The following is a 23,720-nucleotide window of genomic DNA, read 5'->3' on the forward strand; positions in this document are numbered from 1 at the left end:
GTTGGAGTGGGGGAAAAGAGGTATTTCTTAGTGGTACAAACTGTAAAAATGCACTAAGCGGTACACTTCTATGTCAGGGTATTAATTTACATGGAGCCTGCAACGGTTCTTCGTCCAACTTATCCTGCCACCTGCAAGGTTCTCCGGCAGCAGTGATGGATCCAATTTTTAGGCAGCTTTCCAATGGGAGCTACATAATGTTGAATGATCACAGCTGTTGTGGAATGATGCCAGGTATAGCCTATCTCGTAACTGTGTCAGCCAGGGTCACTTGTATGCAAGTTTTGTTTCCAAAAGCTAAGACAGACGGGGAGTCTCCTTTATGGCCTTCACTGAACATCTCTTCTATTCGAATTGATACTTTAAGCAGAATGAAAGCCATTCTTTTACAAAAAACTGCCACTGACCTCCTCCAAAGAGACGTATGATCTGCAAGGTCCTCTGCAGAGACGCATGCCCTTTTATCCACAAACTGTCCAATACATTTCGCAGAAATGTTAGGTCGTATCTCAAACCTGTCTAACAGTGGTATAGTACATGTATTTAAAACTATTTTTTCGGGACTGTTAGCACCTTTTGAAGAAGTCCTAGGCATTTTTCAAAACTTCGTGCACTCTGTGTTCAGCGGCCTGCCTCTCATTTTGGGACTCGTAGCAGGAAAACTATTCTTGTTTCTCCTGCTCAGATATGGCAAGTCCGGACAACAGCATTGACGCCCAGATTACCATAGAGAACACTCTCCTGGCGATGAAGTGTTGTGAGCGCATGATGCAGATCTTGGGCTTGGCTCCTTTGAGAGATCAGAATACCACGTGGTTTCTGTCATTCAGACCAATCTGGCAAGATTGCATCTTACCTGTTCTATGATGCCTGCTATGTGGAGAAGAATGCGTGCTAGACATCTGTCTAACACGTCCATCAGCACTGCCAACGGATGTTGATACTTGCTTGGTTTAGTAACGGCTCATGCATTGTGTTGTCCCCAGCGGCTACCAATCCTGATGACGGCATTCATTGAGGTCTCACAGACTCAATCTGCTGACGGTGAGATATGTGGAACAGGCACACAGAAATCATCTCCATCTCCTTTGAACATTGCACAAAAATGTGAAGCATCAGCCACATTAGCAATCTATTTACTTAACCCCATGGCTGCTAGGCGTTTTCCCGTCCTGCGCTGGGTTTTATTGTTTTACATTATTTTATGACGAGCTGGCCTTGTCATCCGCGCACGGCAGGTAAGCGCCATGACGAGCCCAGCTCGTCATTAGCCTCGAAGGGGTTAATGAAGTAGTCCAACTGTGGTAGATTTCTTTGCCAGCTTAGAAGCTTTGATGTTTTCTCCTAACAACGAGAATGACTTATGAAGTAAGCACACAGCGTTCTACGGGACTCTGTATTTGACATTCATTTTTTCAAAACAAAACTTCCAACTTCAGAACTCTATTTTTCTACGATTAGACTTTTTCCAAAATTAAACTTTTTTTTGGCACAAAGTAATCTGCTTAAAGTAGAACTATTCTCGGAGAACAAACATTCTTTGACACACTTTCAAATGACAATATTTGATCTTGTCCACAACCTAAACAGTTTATATATTCTGTCATGGAATGGTCTCGACTTTTTCTTCTGTATTTAGAAGCCATTTCATAAATGTTATTTCATGACTCATTCTGATAGAATTTCCAATGTCATACTATATGCTTTGAATGAAAACATTGCTTTTGAAATGCGTACAGCACTAATGCTAATTTTTGTTTACAACCATTTCAAATACATTTTATGTATTTTGGGAGGGATTTTTACACATCATGCTTTAGAAATGTTTACAAATGCTTGGAATTTAGTAATGTCGAACATATTAAAGTGAAGTGGGTGTTGTGTAGCATTTTAGAATACAAACAAAAATACTGATTAATGCCATTATATAGGTACAATTCACATTGCCCTTATATAGGCATAGAAATCATGCCCATGATTAGACATAATCCATCCAGTCCAAATACAGGCATGGCTACTTCAACTAATTCCAAAAAGCCACAACGATTTCTTGGAAAACGTGGCTTTAGCAGTTAGGGACTTCCTCTTGCTTGAATATTGATTTGTCCTAGAAATCATGGAGTTTTCAAAGAACGACCATACCCTTGGGGTTCTTTGGTGACGTTATTATGTCCAACTTTATGTTAAACCAGGCACCTTCAAGGTATAAATATGCCTACACTTACCCTAGCAAACACACAGTGGTTCAGGAGCAGCTCGACTATTTACTTGTCCGACGCGGCTCGCTACTCCAAGTACCAAAGGAAGCCGACCCTCCAGCTGAGGCACTGACCGAGAGACTGCCTTTCTCTGCTGAGAATCCAGCTCCAGTGTTTCCAAGCTCTCCTTGTGGGGTGTGGGTAAATAGTCTGAGACAGAGATACCAGGCCTCCTTCATTCTAAAACCAAGGTACGGAGTTGATTAGACCCTAACCGAAATCTTCGTTCGATTCTTGGCAAAGAAACAAACTAAACCTATGTTACACCATACTTACTTCTTTCCTCGTACTAGACTTAGGTTAGGTACATTGGGGTAGGCGTATTTTAGAAGCACCAGTTGAGTACTTTTAGTGTTTGTTATTTATGTATGTATTTATCTATGGCTTAGAAACCATACAATGCTTTTACAGTATTTTATAATACTCTTCTTGTTGTACGCATTATACTTTGCAACCTGCATTACAATTGTAGCAGTTCACTTTACTTGCATGAGAAAGAAGACTGTTCAATAAAGTCTTTTATTGAAAACTCCTGTCTCTGTATTTCTCAGCAACTATGTTGAAACGAAGCATGCACGATTGACTGAGTGAAATATCTATCTATTGTTTCCACGACTCTAGAGATACTTCTTATTCTTGGGAAACAAAGTTGTCATGTTTATGCGGTTGTCAGAAACTAATCCCTTCTGTATTTGAGAAAGTTTCTAATGACCTCTGAGCTAGCTGGCACTCACAATTATGTATAATATATTCGATAGAGACCTAGTTGACCTAAGTCCTACGTCAAATTTATAGAATATGTTATTCCAATGCGCAGAGCCTATTGGGAATATAGGAACTACACTACAGTGTTGCATTTGTTCTGGCTATTTCCACAGCTGCTGGTATTCTGAGGATGGGTGAACCTGTCACTCCATTTCCTACAGACAATCTCTTGGAAATTCTCCACCAGGGTTCTGGTGGACGGGAGTTGTTCCTTACCTTTGAAGTGTCACTCCATAATTCTCTTCTGGCGGCTTGGGGGTGCCCTGCCACAGGCGATCCGGTGCCTCAGGCGCTACTGCACCGTCATCGCCCTGCTCCACATGACCCGGTCTGTCTCTTTCCACCCTTCTCCACAAGGCACTCTAATGCGCAAAGCCTTTCCGTGTTTGCCTGTGGTTTGTTCCCTCCGTCTCGGGAGGTCCGGTGGTTAGACTCATGGGGACGTAATGTCTTTGCTTCCTCCAGTGCTGCCTTGAGGACGCCTAACACTTTGTGTGTGCTGACCAGGGCTACTTCTAGCCTGTGGGATTTTGTGGAGTCCCTTCTTTCCCATGTCTCTCATGAGGGGGCCTGTGCTGATCTGCGGGGCCATGTGTTGGATGGTAGAGAGTTGGCCGCGTTTATTCTTTGTGCGGCTTTGGATGTTGCTGATGCTATTGGCCGTGCTATGGCCACTTCTGTGGCTCTCCGTCGCCATGCTTGGCTTCGTGATGCTGTTTTCCCTATAAATATTAGGGAGTGTCTGGTGGACTCCCTTTTGACAGGTTCCGGTTTAATACTCATGCAGACTCCGCCATTCAGCGTCTTCTTGCGGGCTCCGTCCTCCTCCTCCTCAGTAGGTTGGTTTGCTGATCCTCCGGGGCTTGGTGGGAGACGTTATCCCACTTGCTCCTGTTTGGTTTTTGGAGGGCTGTTACAATTTCTGTGAGTGATACTGTGCCCTCGGAGTCCTTGGTTCGCCCCGCTCTTCAGTTGGCTGGTGGTTCAGCCCCCTTTTCTGGTATGAATGTGTTTTTCTGGCTAACTAAGCCTTCTGTTGTTTCTGCCGCAGGTCTATGATTTTGTCATCTGATGCGGGATTGTTTTTCCCTAAGAGAGGTTCCCATGCTTTTCTGGGACATGTTCTACCCTATGTGGGGTATATGTAGCTATCGTATAGCTCTGTCTTTTGTGAGGAGGGTGTGGACTCCCCCTGGCGGGTTCCTCGCCCTTCCTGGTGTTGCTTTATTATGATGGTGCGGTCTTTGGTCCTTACTGGGGTGTGGGCAGGTAATCTACGGCATTGTGCCGCAGTGTTTTGCCCTTGCCTGCCGTTTGGCCTGGGCCTCTGTCTGGTGTTTGTGAGGGCATAGTTTCCTGTGTTGACTGCCTGGTCTGCCCTACTTGTTACTCCTCTTATCTTCTAGCTGCTCTCACTGCTTAGTGGGTCTGTTCTGTCCAGGGCGGCCCTCTTTAGGGGTCGTTCGGGACGGTATACTAGCCTTGCCCTTGTTCTGAGCCCGAGTTGGTCTAAGCGTTTAGTTTTGTGGCGTGTCAGCTACTGGCTGACCCCGCCTGCTCTTCTGTTCTGTGGCCGGGTACCTTAGCGTGGGTCCTGTAGCTTCCCTTCTTATTCTTCTGACTGCTTATTGCTGAGACATCGTTCAGTCTTGTCTTCTGGCTTTGAGCTGTGATGAGCTGGGCGGCCCTCCTCACTGGGTATGTTTCCGGAGGAGGGTCTGCCGTATTTCGGTCTCTTCTCCTTGGAGTCTGTAGGTGGCTCTTCTTCCTCTGCGCTGCCTGTACCTTGAGGCTTCCGGTGGAGGTCTCTGGTACGTTGTCTGGGCTGGGGGTGTTTTGGCTTCCTTAGTTTTCTCCTGGTTTGAAGGCTGGGTTGCCTCTTTTGTCGTTCTAACACGTCCCCTGTGGGGCAGGTGTTCCTCCACGATGTTGAGGTTCTGTGGGGCAGGTGTTCCCTCACAATGTTGATGTTCTTTTCAGGTTCGGGCCTGTGACTCATTCCCTGTTGTGGGGACGGGACTATTTTTTCCTGCCCCTCCGGCTGGTCCCCTGTGGGGGGTCTTGGGCATGTCTGAGCTGGAGAGGTCTTCTCGCAGACCCTCCTACCCTTTGGGTATGGCTAGGGTATCTATTCTAGGTTAAGGAATCTGTGGCTAGTAGTCTCTATCAGATGTACGAGTTGCTTACCTTCGGTATCGATATATCTGGTAGAGACGATGCTAGCTGCAGATTCCTTCACGACCCAACCTTCCGCCCCGTTCTGCGAGGACCCTTCTCGGTCTTGTGCACTCGCCTGCTTAAGGGCATTGGTTCTCTGCGAGTGCCTTTTCCTTACTCCCTCCCTAGAGGGATGCTTGCATTGTTGTTGTTATGGCTCCATTCCTTCCTTTTTGGTGATTGGTGGGTGAATGCTTGGGTACTTCTGCGCCATGCATTTGGTCTCCAATGTAGAGTTTGTTGTGTCATGCTTCCTTATGTTGCTTGCACCCTCTGACTTCCACAGTCCTTAGGGTGGAGGTCCCCTGGCCGGGCCTCGACCCTCAAAAATAAATTTGAAAAATGAGTGGGCAAAACATGCATTTTCAAGCTAATTTGAGAACACATGCACTTTACTCTTCACAGTCAAAAACGAGGTGGGGGTTGGCCTAAACTAATGAATAGTTCATCTAGACCAACTCTCCCCTCCTTTTTGACGGTGAAGAGTAAAGTGAATGTGGTTATGGTAGCCAGGCTGAGGGACCCTTCTTCCTAAAGGGGCGTGCGCTTCAACGACTAGGTATAACTATCCTGTACGTTTGGCACAGCACAGAATCCGTTAATTACCTCTGAACAAGACAATACTTCCAGCCGTCCTCTTTGGAATGTGAGTGTGGGCTGCAAAGCAGGATAGAGGGGAGCGCTTGAAACATAAAACTACATTGTGTATCCTCTGGTGTATGAGATGCATATACAGACACATTCCACTGAGAATGCTATATTTACTCTTTTCAGTACTAGCAACCCCAAACTACACTTAGTGTTGGGGAGTGGGGTGGAAGTCTGGTAGTGGAGGGAGAATGCAGGGTCTAAAGATTTGTTCATGACTGCCAAGGAGAGCCAAGTATACCTCCTTAAGCAGCAGTGCGCTTGTGATGCCAATCTCCTTCCCTGTCTCCGCATGAAAGAGAAGGCATGCTGTTTCCTAGGATACGAATTACCGAAACAAGATTGGAAAGAGTGCAGCGGTATTGATTCAGCCATTTTATTTTGTTTCGCTCTAGCCTGGTCTCGGTCTGTGATATTTCGTACTTGTGGGCCTAGGATTCTGGAATGTGATACAAGGAAATGGAACCATTTCAGGGCGATGAGACAGCTGAGTTGTTACAGAAACCCCATCCAGCAGAAGCTTTCATTTAACACTGAGGCACCCAAATATAGATATGTATCTAAATCCGCATCATGAAAACATTCCAAATTTCCGGAGTCCTCAACACATGCACATCAACCTTCCGCAGCTCTCAGAGTTTCAAAATTCCAAACACTAATTTAGAACCACAGCTTGGCTACGGAGGTGCGCACCATTTTGGCCTCTATCAAGTGGATGATGGTGAGTATGACAAAGGCTGGAGCAGTCGCCTCATAGTGAGCTGTATGTGAGGCTGAGTGCCAAGCTCTAGGGCTGTATCACAGGAGCTTGTGTATCCATTGCAACCAAGTTTCCTAAAGTTAACTTCAGATGCATCTACACGCCAGACTTGTCCACCTGCAAATGTTTCATTCCTTTCTGATCCCTCGATAAGGTTTAACCAATGGCCTCTTAAATGGACGAAAGGCATTTTGGGTGTGTGTAGGTGAACATGATTGGGTATGTGTGTGCATGTGTACGTGTGTGTGTGCGCGCATATGTTGTGTGTGTGCCAAATGTTAAGCTCAATTGAGTTCAGTTTTGAGAGTCTTTGAAGATTGTTACTTTTTTTGGGCAGTACATCTTTCACAGATTTTCAACATGGGTTGTATGATAGGGTCTGTATTTCATTCACAGGATATCAACCGCAAAGCAGGTTATCTTTCACGAAATCTCAAAATCATTACTATAGCACGATTATAGCACGTTGATAATGCTTTTAAGATTACTTCTCCTTAAATTTGAAAATTCTTCCATTAAGATCATGCTACCAAAAAAAGTGGCATAAATAATCTTTTTCTGGTAATTTCCCAGCAACAGCTCACATATCCCAGGTAACGGAAATAACCTAGAACCACAAGTCTGTGGAACCGAACATACATAAAAGTACAAATATCTTCATTCTAAGTTTATACACACACACGAAAGTCGTAGCTCTCAATACTTGTGGGGGCCGGGGAAGTTTAGAATGAAAAAATAATAAAAGAAAACCTACCGGACCGCGCTGCCTCTGCTCTACTGCTCCTGGGCTGGTGTCCCGCGCTCTTCAACAAACCGGAACAGCCGCGAGGTCTCTGCCAACTCCTCTACTGACGCTGCTCCAGCAATGCCAGGATTGGCTTAAGGGCTGGGATACTCCCGGCCCATGAGGAGACAGGGGGCTGCAGCATGAAGCAACCCTCCGTCTCTTAAGGAGAAGGCTAGTGCGCAAGTTCGGACTGATCTTAAAAATCACAAGCCCAAAAACGAACATGCGCACTATTGCTGTGACTGTCTAGTGCGATGCTGTCACTCAACTCCCTGAGTGCTACAGCAGCCCCACCCCACCCCACCCTGCCCCCACCCCCTCTACCCCCTTCAGCGTCCCTCGTTCTACTTCTCCAACCTTAATTCCAATCAGTAGTCCTGATTGGAGTTAGCGTCAGAGAAGTAGAACAGAGAATTTGAATGGGGCTGTGGCATTAGTGGGGCAACGCCCCAGTGGACGCACCGCCACTGAGCTGGAGATAGACATTTATTGTGATGATAACAATAGCACCTTCTAAATGTTTTCCAGTTTTACGTACCAAAGATTAAATAGCGATAACTCCAAGCATGCTGACTTTATTGCACCCAATAATTGCAGAGTGTGGTAAACTCTGCACCTTTTGTAATTTGACTTTCCTGTGCAGTCACATGTTTGTTGTAAGGATTCCAAAATAATGAGACTCTTGGAGTCGAGGTCTAAGATTACATTTGACTATTTTCCAGTTTGGTGGAGATAATGAAACACAAGGGTCTGTTTTAGTGCAAAACAGAGCAGCCTATATGAGTGTGGGCCCTGCTATATAATTAGCTTTCTAAAGTTTACTGCAGTAAATTAGCGCAGGTATACAGTTGGTAGCATGAGTGCAATATTTAGCTAACTACCTTCACATTCATAGTACTTGTTGCCTTTCCCTGTGCCATCTCGCTTGAATTGCCAATAGACTTATAATTGGCAGTAGAGGAACAGAATCCCTTGTATTCACTGCTCTGCTTTGTCTTGGCCAGAGCAGAGATTCATTTTTCTACCTACCCTGGTGAAATCTAATTTCAGCTTATCCTTTCATTTCGTGGAGCCTTTTTTGGGAATATCGTGTTTGCAGGTAGATTGCTAGCCACAAAGTATTAACTCCCCCCGGTTTTAGGACAGGTTTAACATCTCTACAATTACTAGTTCTAGTCCCAGAGAGTTATTTAGGCACTAGTCTAAGTTGCATCTCAACAAATGGGCCTTGAACAGACCTTAAAGTTGAACAAATTAGCAGATGCCCACAAGTAGATATGAAGATTGTTGGACCTTTGCAAAGACATGGAGGGTGGCTAGAGAATAATGTGAGATGTTAGGTTATCAGTTGCTAAGTCTTAAGGGCTTTAAAAGTAAGACAGTCAGCCTTACAGGTAATCTGAACATGGACACATATTCATTGCAAACATTTCCTTGCTTCTGATATTTATTTTTCTGCAAAGACCATGAATCAATCTAAGGACATTGTTTTAAGTCCTGCATACCACATTTTTGCTAAATATCTTCAGAAGAATTGCTACCTTTGCCTGTTTAATGTTTTCTGCAGTTTGCTGAAAACCAACCGCGTTCATGGAGTCCCAAAACTCAGAGCACTCAAAGCACTACTGACCACAATACAATAGCATTTGGAAGCTTTGAGGCATGGCACTTACGCGAAAAACACGGTAGTACATTTGCAGGAACCTCAATGTGCGAACCAATATATCAACAAGTAAGTACGTAGACTACCAGAAGTGGTCTTTAATAAGAACATGTCCCCAAGCATGGCAAATCCTTGAAGATCAGCAAGAGTTCTGCAAAGCCTCCGTGACGAGGCAAGGTAGTTCCTTGCCATCTGTATCTACTGCACAGTGGGGAACATGTTGGCAAACTTAAAGCAAATAAGACGAGAAAATGAAGGCATCATAAGAACCAGATGTGCATTTATATCCACATGCCACCACCAGTAAACCGGTCACAAAGGCAGTTGTGTCAAGACTGGAGATTCTTTGATTAAGGCAAATGGAGTATTTCACATAATTTAAGCATTCATGCCAAGCAGGTACTTTGCAACCAAATTATTACAAAAATTCTGATGCGGCCAAAGCTTTTTGTGTAGAAAAATTATTTTACCGCAATGGGGCTCAGATTGTTACGGGTTACCCTGCATAGTTTCTCTGTTCACTTAATTTTGGCGCGGTGCACATCTGTTCAAACATTTACTGGTAACTACAACATCTAATGTGTATACCTATATTATTTATGAAGCCAATTCCTATATTTTCACAGGTGCACATTTTGTTTAACTCACAAGTCGGAGATCGTGGATTTTTCATATCTTCCACGGGTCAGACTTTTATTTGAAAACTCTGCTGATGATCACAGTAAATATGTAGCGGTAGGAAAACTCCAATAATTCAACAGGTGCCTTGAAGGCATCCTTAAAAAAAGAGATGGCTATCCAGAAGGAACACCTCTAACCTTCCACTCACTCCTCAAATATAGGAATTTCTGTTTGTAATTGAAAGCTGCAGAAACCTTAAGACTTTCTTTTCTTTTTCTTCTGTTTTAGCTTTTGTTTGCATGCCTCGTCCCTGCCCACCACCCATGCCAGGTAATCTTGCCAAAATTGATGCCCATCTGGGAACCTATTCTTTTTTTTATTTGTTGTTGACTGAATGCTGCTTTTTAGGGACTAGGGGCCAGATGTAGGAGCCCTAATACCGTTCGGTAACGGCCGAATTCGGCCGTTACCGACCGGTATTAGGGTTTCCAGATGTAGGGGGCCTATATTTTACCGATTCTGTAAAGTTACCGAATCGGTAAATTTACAGAATCGGTAAAATACCGAATCGGTATACTTACTGATTCGGAAAAACCACATGTAGGTGGCACTCCTAAGAGTGCCACAGGCCCTTAAAAATCGGTATTTTACCACCCAATCCTATTGGGTGGTAAAATACCGAATTCAGGTGGGCATGCACATCTGTGCATGCACACCTGTGCAATGTGACACACAGACATGCCCTTAGGGCATGTCTGTGTGCCACATGGCACACAAGTCCGGAATTGGGGTGCTAGAGGGTGTCAAAGTGACACCCCCTGCACCCTTCCAGGATTCAGTATTTACAGATTCTGTAAATACCGATTCTGTATTTCCCATTGATTCCTATGGGCTTCAAGGCCCATAGGAACCAATGGGAAATACAGATTCGGTATTTACAGAATCTGTAAATACCGACTCTTATAGATTCGGTAATTTTTTACCTACATCTGCCTCCTTCCAATTTACCGACTCTTAAATACCGAATCGGTATGAGTCGGTATTTAAGAGTCGGTAAATCGGATTTACCTACATCTGGCCCTAGGTCCCAAACTTTCTAAAAGCATGATGGGTTGTCTTGATGAAACACAGTTTGTAATGACATTATAAAAATATACTGTTTGACTCGCGTTGCAATAGGGGCAATGAAATCTCTCTCTATATCCAGTATTCAGTGTTGTACTTTTACAATCAAAATGTTTGTAGCCTAACCCTGTCTGTGGCTTCTTGAAATGCTACCAGCCAGGAGTTTTATGAATCCCTGAAATTCACTGCTCAGTCAAGTCCTATTTGGAGTAGAGATTCTTAAGTCCAGTATTTATCAACAACATTTATTTTACCTGATATGAAGAAACTATCCAGTTGCATTTTGGTCTTTGTAGTTTCCACAACATCACTTGATTACTGCTTGTGACCAAGGGCCTGATATAGATCTTGGCGGAAGGGGTACTCCGTCACAATAATGACTGATATCCTGTCCGCCAAAATATAAATCCCATTATAGCCTAAGGGATTTATATTTTGGCGGATGGGGTATCTGTCACGGTTGTGACGGAGTAACCCGTCCGCCAAGATCTAAACCAGGCCCTAAGTAAGGTCTCAAAAAAAAATTATGTTTCATTACTGGTCATCCCCAGTTAATTTTCATATTATGACAATTGCAGTGTAAATATAACACCTATCATGTATTTTACTCCCATTAAGTCTGATATGAGAAGCCTAGCAATTGGTAAATGCTTATTTGTAGATAGTTCGCAATAAATATTTCAAATTGGGAGTGCTAAACTCTGCTACAATACTTTTAGCTTGTCCTGCTGTTCCTCCTCGTCCGATGTGGGCAATTGTGAGAATTGGATGTTTGGACTGCCTGCTTTGCTCCATGCTACTGAAACACAACTGTGGTTACTTCACTCAAAATGCTAAAAGCAAAAACAAAATAATTCTTAGAAATAGCAATGTCCAGATGAACTAAGCTTCCAAATCTATACTAATATAATAGAGAGCCCAAACCTTTGAGGCGGGTAATCTCAGGAACCACAGCACCAATCACAACACCCAATATAGCGTTGGAAAGGGCAGTTGCAACAGAGGGACATAGGCTATGCAGACGCCCACCATATACATTTAAAAGGTAAAAGAACCGTGCCCTTGTGGGCGTGTCTGCGTTGTGCTGGGGGCGTGACAAACGCTGGGGGCATGTGGTACGTTCCGCCCTTCATGCCATGTCTCATATCGTGTGCTAATCCCACCCTGCTCCCTTTAAATACCCCTGCACCCCATAATCCTAACCCACCCGTACTCCTTAAAATACCCCAACACCCTTAAACACTAACCCATCCTAACCCCATAAATATACCCTGTACCCCAAAACCCAAACCTATCCCTAAACCCTGATAATACCCCTGTACGTTTGCAGGAAACTCATTTGAATGAGGGTGCTCTTAAACTGGCAAATAAATGGAGAGGCCAAGTGTTTCCTTCCTCCTTCTCTATGTAGGCTAGGGGGGTCCTGATTTGGGTGGCGCCTGGGGTCCCCCTGGCTGTTCAGTTTGCTGAGGCGGATATTGAGGGCAGGTATTTGCTACTGCGGGTGAAGCTGGATGGGAGAGACTTCCTGTTATTAAATTCTTATGCACCCAACGTAGATGACCCTGACTTCAAGAGCTTATTGTTTCGGATTTAGACGCTCCCCATCTCTGGTTTGGGGACTTCAACTGTGTGTTGGACCCGGTTATGGACAGGCACCCTCCCTGGGCTGGCACGAAACCACTTATGACTGTGCGTCTTCGGGAGGTGAGGAACAACCTGGGAGCTACCGATGTGTGGCGCCTAGGCAACCCTGAACAGAAACTGTACACCGGTTACACCCCTACGCACAACACACATAGTCGGCTAGATAGAATCCTTGCTGCCAATGTTGACGCATTCTTTGCCTTGACGGTCACACATCAGGCTCGTTTTCTGTCCGACCACTTGCCCGTGACGTGCGTTGCGCAATAGGTCGACCGGTCCTCCCGTCCGCGGACTTGGAGGTTGACTGGGGGCCTCCTGCAGGACCAGGTGGGTAGGGATCATGTGTTGACGGTATTGCATAACTACCTGGACTTAAACTGGGAGGGCGGTGCCTTGCCTTATTCAACTAAATGGGACGCCCTGAAGGCGGTTGTGCGTGGCGGATGCATGGGCCTGGCCTATGGGGTCCGGAGAGTGTTGCTTACTGACTTGAGGGGTGCGGAAGACTGCCTTAGACACTGTCAGACCCTGTCGGATCCTGGTGGTTCAGACCTGGAGTCAGAGCGGATGGCCCGTGAAGGCGTTCATGACATACTTACCCGACTGGATAGGTATACTCTCGGTCAATACCGTCCGCGTCTCCACCGTGAGGGGGACAAGTCTGGACGTCTGCTGGCCTGGATCCTTAAGAGGGAGTCCGCTCCGGTACGGATAGTTGCCTTGAAGGGTCCTGCAGGGGACATGGTGCATTCAGAGTCGGGTATTCTTGAGGTTCTCCGCTCTCACCTACTGGCGGTGTATAACGGAGGCCTCCTATCAGCCATACCTCCGGGGACTGACTCTCTAGACCCTCTCGACAGAGGCCGCGGAGGAACTGGATGCACTTGTGTCGCTCCGGGAGGTCAGAGTAGCGTTGGCTGCCCTGCCGAAGGCTAAGGCCCCAGGCGGAGACTGTTTCCCGCCGGAATTTTATCAGGCGTTTGCAGATACCCTTGCCCCCCTCCTTTTGCAGGTTTACCATGAGGCACTGGAATGTGGCGCCCTCCCGCCCACCATGAACCAGGGGGAGGTTTGTATGCTTCTAAAGCCGGGTGGGTATAGTTGTGATCCCGCGGCATACCGGCCTATCACTCTGATTAACACCGATGTAAACATCCTTACTAGCCTTTTGGCTACCAGGTTGGCGCCACACATGACGCCCTTGGTCCACCAAAACCAGTGTGGGTTTATCCCTGGCCGCAACACCGCCATGAATCTCCGGCATCTGAACCATGTTCTACATGAGGTGCGTGACAGGGGGGGATCCCCAGAGCTTGGTGTCGATTGATCTGGCTAAGGCTTTTGACACTGTCAACTGGGGGTACCTCTTGGCTCCGGCTGGCAGGGGTGGGGCCCATCTTTTGCACTTGGATCAGGATTCTGTACGGAGCGCCTACGGTCAGGGTCAGACTTGGGTCGGCGAGATCGGAGGAATGGCCCTTGGGCAGGGGCACTCGGCAGGGGTATCCCCTGTCGCCGCTCCTGTTCGCCCTGGCGATTGAGCCATTGGCGGTCTCAGTCCGAACGGAGATGGCGCAGTGGGGTATACAGATGGGAGATACTGTGAATCTGATTTCCCTGTATGCGGATGATGCTTTGTCCTACCCGACGTCCCCGCGGGAATCACTACCTCTTCTACTGCAACTGTTGGATCGTTTTGGTGCAGCCTCGGGACTGCGCCTCAACCCTGGGAAGTCCTTGATCTTTCCCCTGGTGAGCTATGGTGATGACCCGCGACTGAGTCTCCCACACCTGGGGCTGCGGTGGGAATTGGAGGCCTTCAGATACCTGGGTATCCAAGTGGCTGCGTCCGATGAACAAATGCTGGCCCGCAACGCTGAGCGAGTGCTCCATACCCTGCAGCAGTCTGTGTCCTTTTGGAACACTCTCCCACTCTTCCTAATGGGGAGGCTAGCTGTTTCCAAGATGGTAATGTTGCCGAGGGTATTATAATCTTACAAAACACCTTATGCCTGCTCCCCCGCGTATATTTCGAATGCTTAATATGCTGCTTACTTCACTACTCTGGACGGGCAAACGCAGCAGAGTTGCCCTGCACACCGTTGTCCGGCGCTGGGAGGAGGGGGGGCCTGGAGGCCCCGAGATTTGACCTATATTACTATGCGGCACAACTCCTTCCGGCTGCATGATGGTTCGCGGGCACGGATAACTGGGAACGGGATTCTTGGCGGGCAGGGCGGACGAAAGGGCGTTACAGGTGGCTCTGATGCGAGGTAGAGGAGCAGATGGTACTCTACCGCTTATAGTCCGAAACACTGCGGGATTTGGCAGCGGTTTGTTGAGAAGGTCTTGTCGCTGGCCCCCTTTCATAGGGAGTTACCGGTGTGGATCTTGGCACCCGTGACACGGATGGAGAAACACATGTCTTTTCCGGGACTGGCGAGAGGGCGGCTGAGAGACGCTGGCGGACCTTTATCCGGACGATACATTCGTGACCCTGGAGCAGGCTATGGAGGCCTTTGGACTGACTGGGGGGCAGTACCTGCACTATAGAGGCCTTCAGAAGATGGCGAGGGTGACCTGTCCAAAGTACCCGGAGGCACCTCCGTTGTCCCACACCCTGAACATCATTCTATCCTGTGGCAGGGGACGGCGGCTGATCACATTACTGTACTCGGCCATGAGAAGCGACTCTGCCCCTCCGGTCTCCCCGTCTTGAGCGGCCTGGGAGGCGGATCTGGGGGTTGCACTAGACCTGGGACAACGTAAACGCATAGTACTGTCGTGCAATGCGCGGTTTAAGCTGGTAATTTCAATTTTGTACATCGCACATACATGACCCCGGTCTCCCTTCGCCGTATCACTGTGGATAGACCAGATAACTGCCCTAGGTGTGGCACAGGAGGGGCCGGATTTATGCACCTGGCCTGGGAGTGCCCGCTGGTCGGGGACTTCTGGAAGGCGGTGGTGGACCACATTCGAACGGTCACGGGCCTCCGAATTGCTTTGACCCCGCTACACTGTTTGCTGGCCCTGGTCCCCAAACCTAAAAAGCGGAACTTATCCTATAAAATGTTACAGTTGCTCCTAGTGTTAGCGAGGCGTTGGGTAGCTATCACCTGGATGGGACAAAGGGCCCCTGTGTTGTCAAGGTGGCTCAGGGATAAGGAGTGGACCTTAGCTGAGGAAACACACATGCAGCATACAAGCAGGGATGAGAGTCTACAGGAGAACTTGCTAGCTTGGAGAACTATGTGCGCTGTGGGGTCGTCCTACAGTGATTCGGATGCCACCAGTGCTGAATTGTTCTCCCCAGAGGAGTCGGGATCTGAGAGAGAGGAGGTTGGGAACGGGGAGGAGGGGATGGTGTTTGAGTAGTGCCCTGATGGCAACGCACGTATGGTCCAAACTGTATTTGTAACTGTGATTTGCTTTGCGTCCCAGAGATTTGATCACCACTATATCTGTACCTGCATGGGCCGTAATGTGGTGAACGATATGTATACACGTGTTTCTTTGATGATGCCAATTGTGGGGGGAAACTGTTTTGGGGATGCATACAAAAATAAAGTGAAAAAAATACCCCTGTACCCCAAAACCCCAAACCTAGCCCTGAAGCCTAAAAATACCACTGTACCCCAAAACCACCCCTGAACCCTAAAATACCCCTGTACCCCAAAACCCAAACCTAGCCCTGAGCCCTAAAAATACCCCTGTACCCCAAAACCCAAACATAGCCCTGAAGCCTAAAAATAACTCTGTATCCCAAAACCCAAACCTACCCCTGAACCCTAAAATACCCCTGTATCCCAAACCTATCCCTGAACCCTAAAAATACCCCTGTACCCCCAAACCTAGCCCTGAACCCTCAAAATACCCCTGTACCCCAAAACCCAAACCTACCCCTGAACCCTAAAACTACCCCTGTACCCCATAACCCAAAACTATATCTGAACCCTTAAAATACCCAAACACCCCAAAACATATACCTCAGTACCCCAAAACATATACCCCTATACCCATACTTACCTTATCCACACATTTGAAAAAAACATGCTTTTACCATTCAAGCATTTAAAACGAATTTCGTTATAAATGTATCCATGGTAAAAGCATATAAAATGTAATGCCATGCGTTATAATGGCATTGCAGAGACATGGTACTTTCGTAATGAAAGTATGCGGAGTGATGGTATGCAGAAAGAAAGTTGCGGAATAATGGGTGTTTACCCTCCCCAGGTAAGTACATTGGTGGCACGGCGGCCCACATCTGCAGCAACATACTCCTATTTTTTCACCACCCATTTGAAAAATGCACAGGTCTCCCTCATTGATGGCCAGCACCGACATACACTTTTAGACACACCTCCCGCCACAAGTTCTAGAATTGCGAACTTTAGAGCTGGGGAGCTACGTTCGAATCTCGGCATCAGCTCAACATCCTGTGATTCCAGGCAAATCGCTTTGTCTCCCCGTGCCTACCACAAATTAATGTGTTCTTCTGTAATGTAAATTGTGCTCATGCCATGTTGTCGAGTTCGCGCTATATAACATTGCAAGGAAAAATAAAGTAGGGGAAACTAGAGTTCACACACTACTGAACGCGCACTCTTAAGTGCATCAGCAGTGCACTGTGAATCGGAGCGTTTCACAGGCCTGTCACAGATAAGAAATGCTATCAAAACGAAATCCTACAAAACAATATACTACTGGCCGGCAGCAATTCATACCCGGACAACGTCGGGATGGGCTGCTATTCACAGATAAAGCGGTTCACTAGAAGGAGTTCATCACTTTGCTTCAGATTTGGAGATTCAATTCACTACTGACATAAACTACATCCTTTGTGAAAATAGAGATACAGGGGCTAAGTCTTATAAAGGGAAGTAATTATATACTTGGAATGACTATTAGCAGTGCTGAGGCTTGCTGCAGGTTCTTTTAATCCCTATTTTATCGAGTGAAACTTGGAATTATCCCACATTTCAACTGCATTGCCTGCATGTACTCTCCAGCTGTACTATCTAAACTGCTGGTATTTTTTTAAGGTAACTTGGAGTTTTTTTCAGTTTTAACAAATTTTTATTTTCTCAAAACTTGTATCAACTGTACAATGGGGACATTTTTTGATTAAATATCTTTTTACTAGTATTTTCTTTTAGACTATGCATATACAATTTGGCTTTTTGGAATAAAGACGCAATGTCAATAGGCATGCAGTGCTGAAGGAGTTACACATTCTCATTCTAAAGACCTGCAATGTTACATTGTGTTTGTTAGCAGAATCAATACAGGAATAACCTCAGTGCCCAATTTTCGCCATATGTCGTAAGGGAGTCTTCTGCATTATCATTCGATAGATCTCTCAGTGCATTATGATAGAATGTATTATAACAAAATCACCTTTTACTTTAGAACAATGAAAGCACTCCAAGGTTTATTAGCTAGTTCATTGTATAATTTCCCTCACTCTGTAATGGGTTACTCTCCAATCAGTAAGTTGAGGTCCATACATATTTAGGGTCTGGTTAGGGGGGATGAATTACTTTTCAAATGGGTTGTTCATTCCCTCGCACGGGACATGTTTGTGGGGAGGTGAGGGTGAGTGTGGTTCTGTGTGGTAGTGGAAGAACCCCGAGGGACCCCCCCACCCCCCATCACCTCCCCTGGTAGCCCACTCCTGCAACACCTCCGACCACAGTCCTGCAATTGGGCAGCATCTTTTGCCTGAGTTGTCCTCTTCTATCGGTGCCCGCTCCACCGCCCTTGCCCAGGCTGTAACATCTTTTTCCCAGTCAGATGTTTTGGGGCTTATTGTACTCTGGCAACGAAGGGCTATACACCTCTTGGCCAACACCAGCGCCAGATTTACAAATCTAGTGCCCACTTTCCTGGCGTTGGGAACAGGCTCAGTAGACCTCTGCTGTGAGGGGTATTGTGTGTGGCAATACTTCCTGGAAGTTCTCGGTGATCCGGCGCCAATCTCCATTCACAACCAAACGGTCCCACACCATATGCCCAAAATCCTGCGTCTGGTGTCGCGCACCTAGGGTATTGCTGGTCTTGTGGTTCCTAACATGTAGAGTGTGTGTGGGTTAAGGTCGGTCATGTGTAAGAGGTTAACCTGAGTGTATTTAAAATTGGAGTTCCTAGAAATCTTCTTTGGGATACTCAGGACTTCGTTCCACTCTGCCTCCGTCACTTCTCTACCTATTAGGTCCCCCCATTTCTCTTCAACTAATTGTAAAAAAAACCTTCTGACATCTTCATAAGGGCTCTGAATATCCATTTTATAAAGTGTCTTGCCGACCCCAGTGTCACCATTGCTTGCAGTAATGCATGTGTGCCTGGTTCTTGGCTACCTCTTCCCCAAAGTGTTCTAAAAGATTTCAATAATGCATGATAGTTCAAGAATTGGCCTGGTGACAGGTCGTAATGAGTGATAAGGTCATCAAGGAGGATCAGCTCTCCCTCCTGGTAGCAGTTGTGGGTTGTTAAGACTGTCCATTCTCTTAACTGTGCCTCTGTGAGGAAGTGTCGCAGTGCTGGAGGCCCACCAGGGGAAGGTCAGGTGCGTATAGAGGGGTCCCTGCTATTTGCTAGGTGCCTCAGTTCCAGCATTTCAGCTCTAACTTTAATAAAGTGCACTGGGGCTGAATTTGCACCTTGAGTACAGTAATTTTGCAAGTAGTCTCCCCCCTTGATCTGTATGTGTCTGTAGATCTAGAGACTCCAGTCCCATCCCATCTAACCAATGGGCGGGCCACTGGAGTTAAGCTGCCAAGTAATATGCTTCGATGACTGGCGCTCCCAGCCCACCCCATCCCAAATCTGCTCTTTCATCATTGTGTCGAAGTTTCTGGTCCTTTTCTTTTGGATCACCACTGGGATATTGACAAAGTAATATAATAGTCTTGGCAGTACCACCATTTTGGATAGAGCCACCCTAGACATAGTAAGTTTAAGGGAGCGCCAAAACGAAGTGTTTGATTTATGGGATCGCATTGCCTGTCCCAGGTTACCCTCCATAAGATCCATTTGTTCATGGAACACTTGTATACCCAAGTATTTAGAGAAACTGGGGCCCAGTTTATATCCTTTGGAAATGTTAGTGGGCGAGGGATTGAAGATGTGAGTGGAAAGACATGTGTTCACAAGTATACCCGTCAGAGCTGCATATTCCCCCAGTATGGTCATAGTGCGTGTGATCCCTTAGTCGCCTCTTTTTAAGTACAGAAGTATGTCATCTGCATAAAGAGATTATGAATTCCCTGGCTGATGAACAAAAACTCAATACTTTAAAACATGACCTAGAGAGACATTTAGAGGTGCTGTCTTCTCGGACAAGTGATACGACTACACCATCCAGTTGTAGTGCCCTACATCTCACGGTTTTTGATTACTTGGCAAGGAATTTAATTGTTCCCTCGCACAGGGTTCACTCAAACCAGGTCAAACCAACTAAAACAACTTTATGGTTCTCCAAGGAGTGCAGATCCTGGTAAAAAAATGGCTGTCCCTAGCCTCAATGTCAAAGGACATCCCGTTAATTCGAGAACTGAGGAAGAGATCCAAGCTGGCGCAGTTTAAGGCCAAGAGAGAATGAGACAAAAGGAGGTGGGAAGAATTGAGAGAACCCATTTTGCACCCAGATCCTAGGTTGTTTTGGCTACTCGTGGGTAAGGGCAATCGCAAAAGATCCCTCCTCTGGCTAATAATATTCCAGCCAATGATGGAAAAGTCATTTTGGCACTTTTGACAACAAATGATCAGTACCTGCCCCACTACAATTATCAATCGATCTCCCATTCACTAGAGACGAAATATTGACTGCCCTTGATGCAATCGTACCTACCAATGCGCCTGGGCTGGATGGCATCCTCGGAGACCTTTTTCAATCTGACAGGGAAAATTGCCAACCTATATTCTTGCGTTGGCCAATGACCTCGCAAGGGGGGGGGGGATCCCAGATTCCTGGAAGGGGGTGGAAGTGATTCCTATTTTTAAAAAAAGGCAATCTGTCTAATCCAGCCAACTATCGACCAATTAGCCTTATCGACTGTGTCCAAAAAGTTTTCTGTTGATCGCTCCTAGCAAAAATCTCGGATTGGATAGAGGAGAAGGACATTCTCTCCCCCCTCCAAACGGGCTTTCGACGGAAAACTGGCACAATGGATCAGGTCTTCCGCCTCCTTATGCTTTATTGGAAGGTAGTTGATGTGAGCAAAGGGAGCCTTTACATCGCATTTATAAATTTAAAATCTGTGTTTGATCTTGTTCCATGGGACAAACATTGGCAGGTGCTTAAGGAAATGGGTATGTCACTGAATTATCTCACACTCCTTGTCAGGCTCCACACTGAGAATTTCGCCAGGGTTATATGGGGCTGCCAGGGACAGGCCACCGACCCCATTGAAGTACAACGTGGGGGCTGCACGTTAGAAAGCTACCTTGATATAATTAAAGTGCCGGCTGACAGAAAGCTAAAAATTAAATTCAGGCATGGTAGTCTACCAGTTAATGCTTTACAAACTCATGGATGAGCAACAAAACACAGCAAAAGGGCTGCCCCTGTTGCCCTTGCTTGTACAAATCCATTGGCCACTTTCTTTTTGCCTGTACAGCTTATGTAAAACCTAGGAGTAAATGGATGACTACAGTCAGCAGACAACTTGGCACTAGAGATTCTAGAGAGGCCGTGATGCAACCTTGAATTGTATGATATCTGCTGTTTTTAAACATCTTTGTTTGGTTTTTGTAACTTTTTTGGACTGTCTCTTTTACTATTTTAAGTTATTCCACATGTTTTGTTCTGTCGCCATGTGTGAAGCTCACCCTTGAATCTTTGTTTCTTTTATGGTATTTTACCGAAATAAAGAGTTCTTGATTGACTGAATTCGTCCAATATCAGCCCTTGTCTCACTCACTCTTGCCTGAAGCTTTCTGCTAGTGGTTCTATAGCTAAAGCGAACAAGAGGGGGGACAATGGGCAACCCTGTCTTGTCCCTCTATGGATATCATATGGTGCCGAGACTATTACTCCTGTTCTGACACTGGCTGTGGAGCAGGTATATAGCAACCTTACCCATTTAAGCCATCCCTCTCCCAATCCCATCTTTTGCATTACTTGCATCAGAAAAACTCACCACAGGGAGTCAAAGACTTTTTCTAGATCTACTGCTATTACCACAGCTTCAGGAAATGTTGAGACGTCTCAGTGGTATAGTACGTGATATAGTCGTGTAAGATCTTGTTGGTATGAATCCATTTTGGTCAGTGTGGACTAAAGCATGCATGTGTGGGAGTAGTCTTGTGGACAATATTATACATAGTGTTTTGAAGTCCATGTTTAAGATGGACAGTGGCCGAAAATCAGATGTGCTGAGACTTTCAGATTTGGTTTTGGGTAATGGGACCGCAAATACCTCCCTTATTGAGGCCGGCAGGTAACCAGATCGTGATGAATCAGCGTATGAATTCTCCAAACGGGGGCTAATTGGGTACTAAAAGTAGAATCAAATTCAGCAGTAAGCCCATCCAGGCCTGTGGTCTTCCCCTTAACCATGTCTTTAATGGCAGCCAGGATTTATTGGGTAGTTATCGCCTCCCCCAGAGTTTTCTGTAAATCAGGTCCTTCTCTGTTCAATTGCAGTGTTTCTAGATATCTGTCTATGCGGTCACCAGGCAGATCTGCTGGTTTCTCATAGCAGGTCGTATAATAATCTAAAAAGGTGGTATTAATAGTTTTGGGTGAGTATATTGTGGTTCAATCCTTTGCCTGCAAATGAGTAATGGGGTGCCCATGCTTTCTGGCCTAATCAGCCATGCCAATAACTTCCCTGATTTCCCACCCTCAATGTGTTGCCATTTCTGGTAGGCTTTGGGGTCTAATAATTACGATCTTGCCAGTGTTGTGTTATGTTTGCTCTTGGCTTCGGAGGGTGTCTCTGAGTGACTTCCTGCACTCCAAGACTGGTTTCCAATGAGTGAATCTGGGTTTCTAATTTATGAACCTCACTATCAATTTCCCTCCTCACACCTATTGTCTGATCCAGGCTTTAGCCTCTTGTTACTGTTTTAATGCCTCCCATTCTATCAGGGAGGAGCTCCTAGTGCCCTGATCCGCCTGGAAATAGGCGGAAATAGATTAATTTTATGTGTGTTGGAAAAAGGTGTCCTCCAGCATGGCAGGGTCTGAACGCCAGACTGGGATGGCCACAGATTCGGGAGCCATGGACAGAGACCGGATCAATGGACTGTGGTCTTACAGGGTATGCCCCAGGTACTCGGTATTGGTCACTGCCGAGCTCAGATGAGTCGAGAGGAACATATCTAATCTGGTGTGTAAGCGATATATTGGTGAGTAGTATGAATAGTCTAGCGTGTGTTCATTCTGGAGTCGCCAAATGTCGACCAAGCCCAAGTGTCCCATCCAGTTGCGGAGACCTTTCATGGTTGTGCTCACCACTGTTCCATGCAGTAGTTGATTGGACCGATCCAGACCTGTGTCTGCAACACAGTTCTAATCTCCTCCCAGTAGAAGGTCATTTTCTGTAACCCCTGACAGTGGTTCGGACAGCTGGTGTAGGAATTGTTTGCTCCTGGTTAGGAGCATAGACACTTCCCACTGTCTCCTCCTTGCCCAGTAGCCTGCCCTTAACAATCGCGTAACTGCCCTTGGGTTCAGTGAGTGTATGTGTCGCTTCAACAGGAGTCCCTGTGCGTATCCACACTAGATTCCCCCGCCCCCCGGGAGTATGCCAAGTATGAAGTCGCAAAAAGTTGCCCCTTCCATCTTCTGCAGGGTCGGAGGCTTTCTTCCGCTGCAAGATGTTTCTTGGAGCATCACTATGTGTGCTCCACTTCGCCGTATTGAGGTAATATGAATTTTTATGGTAAATTGTGTCCCCTAACGTGAACCCCACCATCTCCATGTACGTGCTTCAAGTACATGTATGTTCCCTCCACCACCAGCTATGAAGACACAAATACATTTGCGTCCAACGTTAACATGTCCTCTTTCAGATCCGCCATGAATGGATCAATAATTCAGTTCCTAAGTAGGCCTTGCCAACGTCTTTTCATGGTGCACTTTCACGTTTTCCTAGCCCTGCAGAGCTAGGCCCTGATTTCTGCCATCGAGTCCTTTCTGCTCTCTGCCTCCTGAAAGCTACAACGTGGGATACATCCCTGACCTCTGTCCTACTCCCTGCGTGGCGAGCGGTGCCC

The 23,720-nt window shown here is 46.3% G+C and overlaps 1 protein-coding gene across 2 annotated transcripts in view; it reads left to right on the plus strand.

The window, feature by feature from the left end:
* LOC147683726 (von Willebrand factor A domain-containing protein 5A-like) overlaps window positions 1–23,720 on the plus strand; it is a 306,655-nt gene that overhangs the window by 12,582 nt on the left and 270,353 nt on the right. For both annotated transcript variants that reach the window (XM_086944896.1, XM_086944897.1), the window contains exon 2: window positions 10,008–10,049. In XM_086944896.1, the coding sequence (XP_086801022.1) occupies window positions 10,008–10,049 (42 nt within the window). The remainder of the gene's footprint in view (window positions 1–10,007; window positions 10,050–23,720) is intronic.

The sequence above is a fragment of the Lissotriton vulgaris genome, chromosome 11 (assembly GCF_964263255.1).
Source record: "Lissotriton vulgaris chromosome 11, aLisVul1.2, whole genome shotgun sequence".
Lineage (NCBI taxonomy): Eukaryota > Metazoa > Chordata > Amphibia > Caudata > Salamandridae > Lissotriton > Lissotriton vulgaris.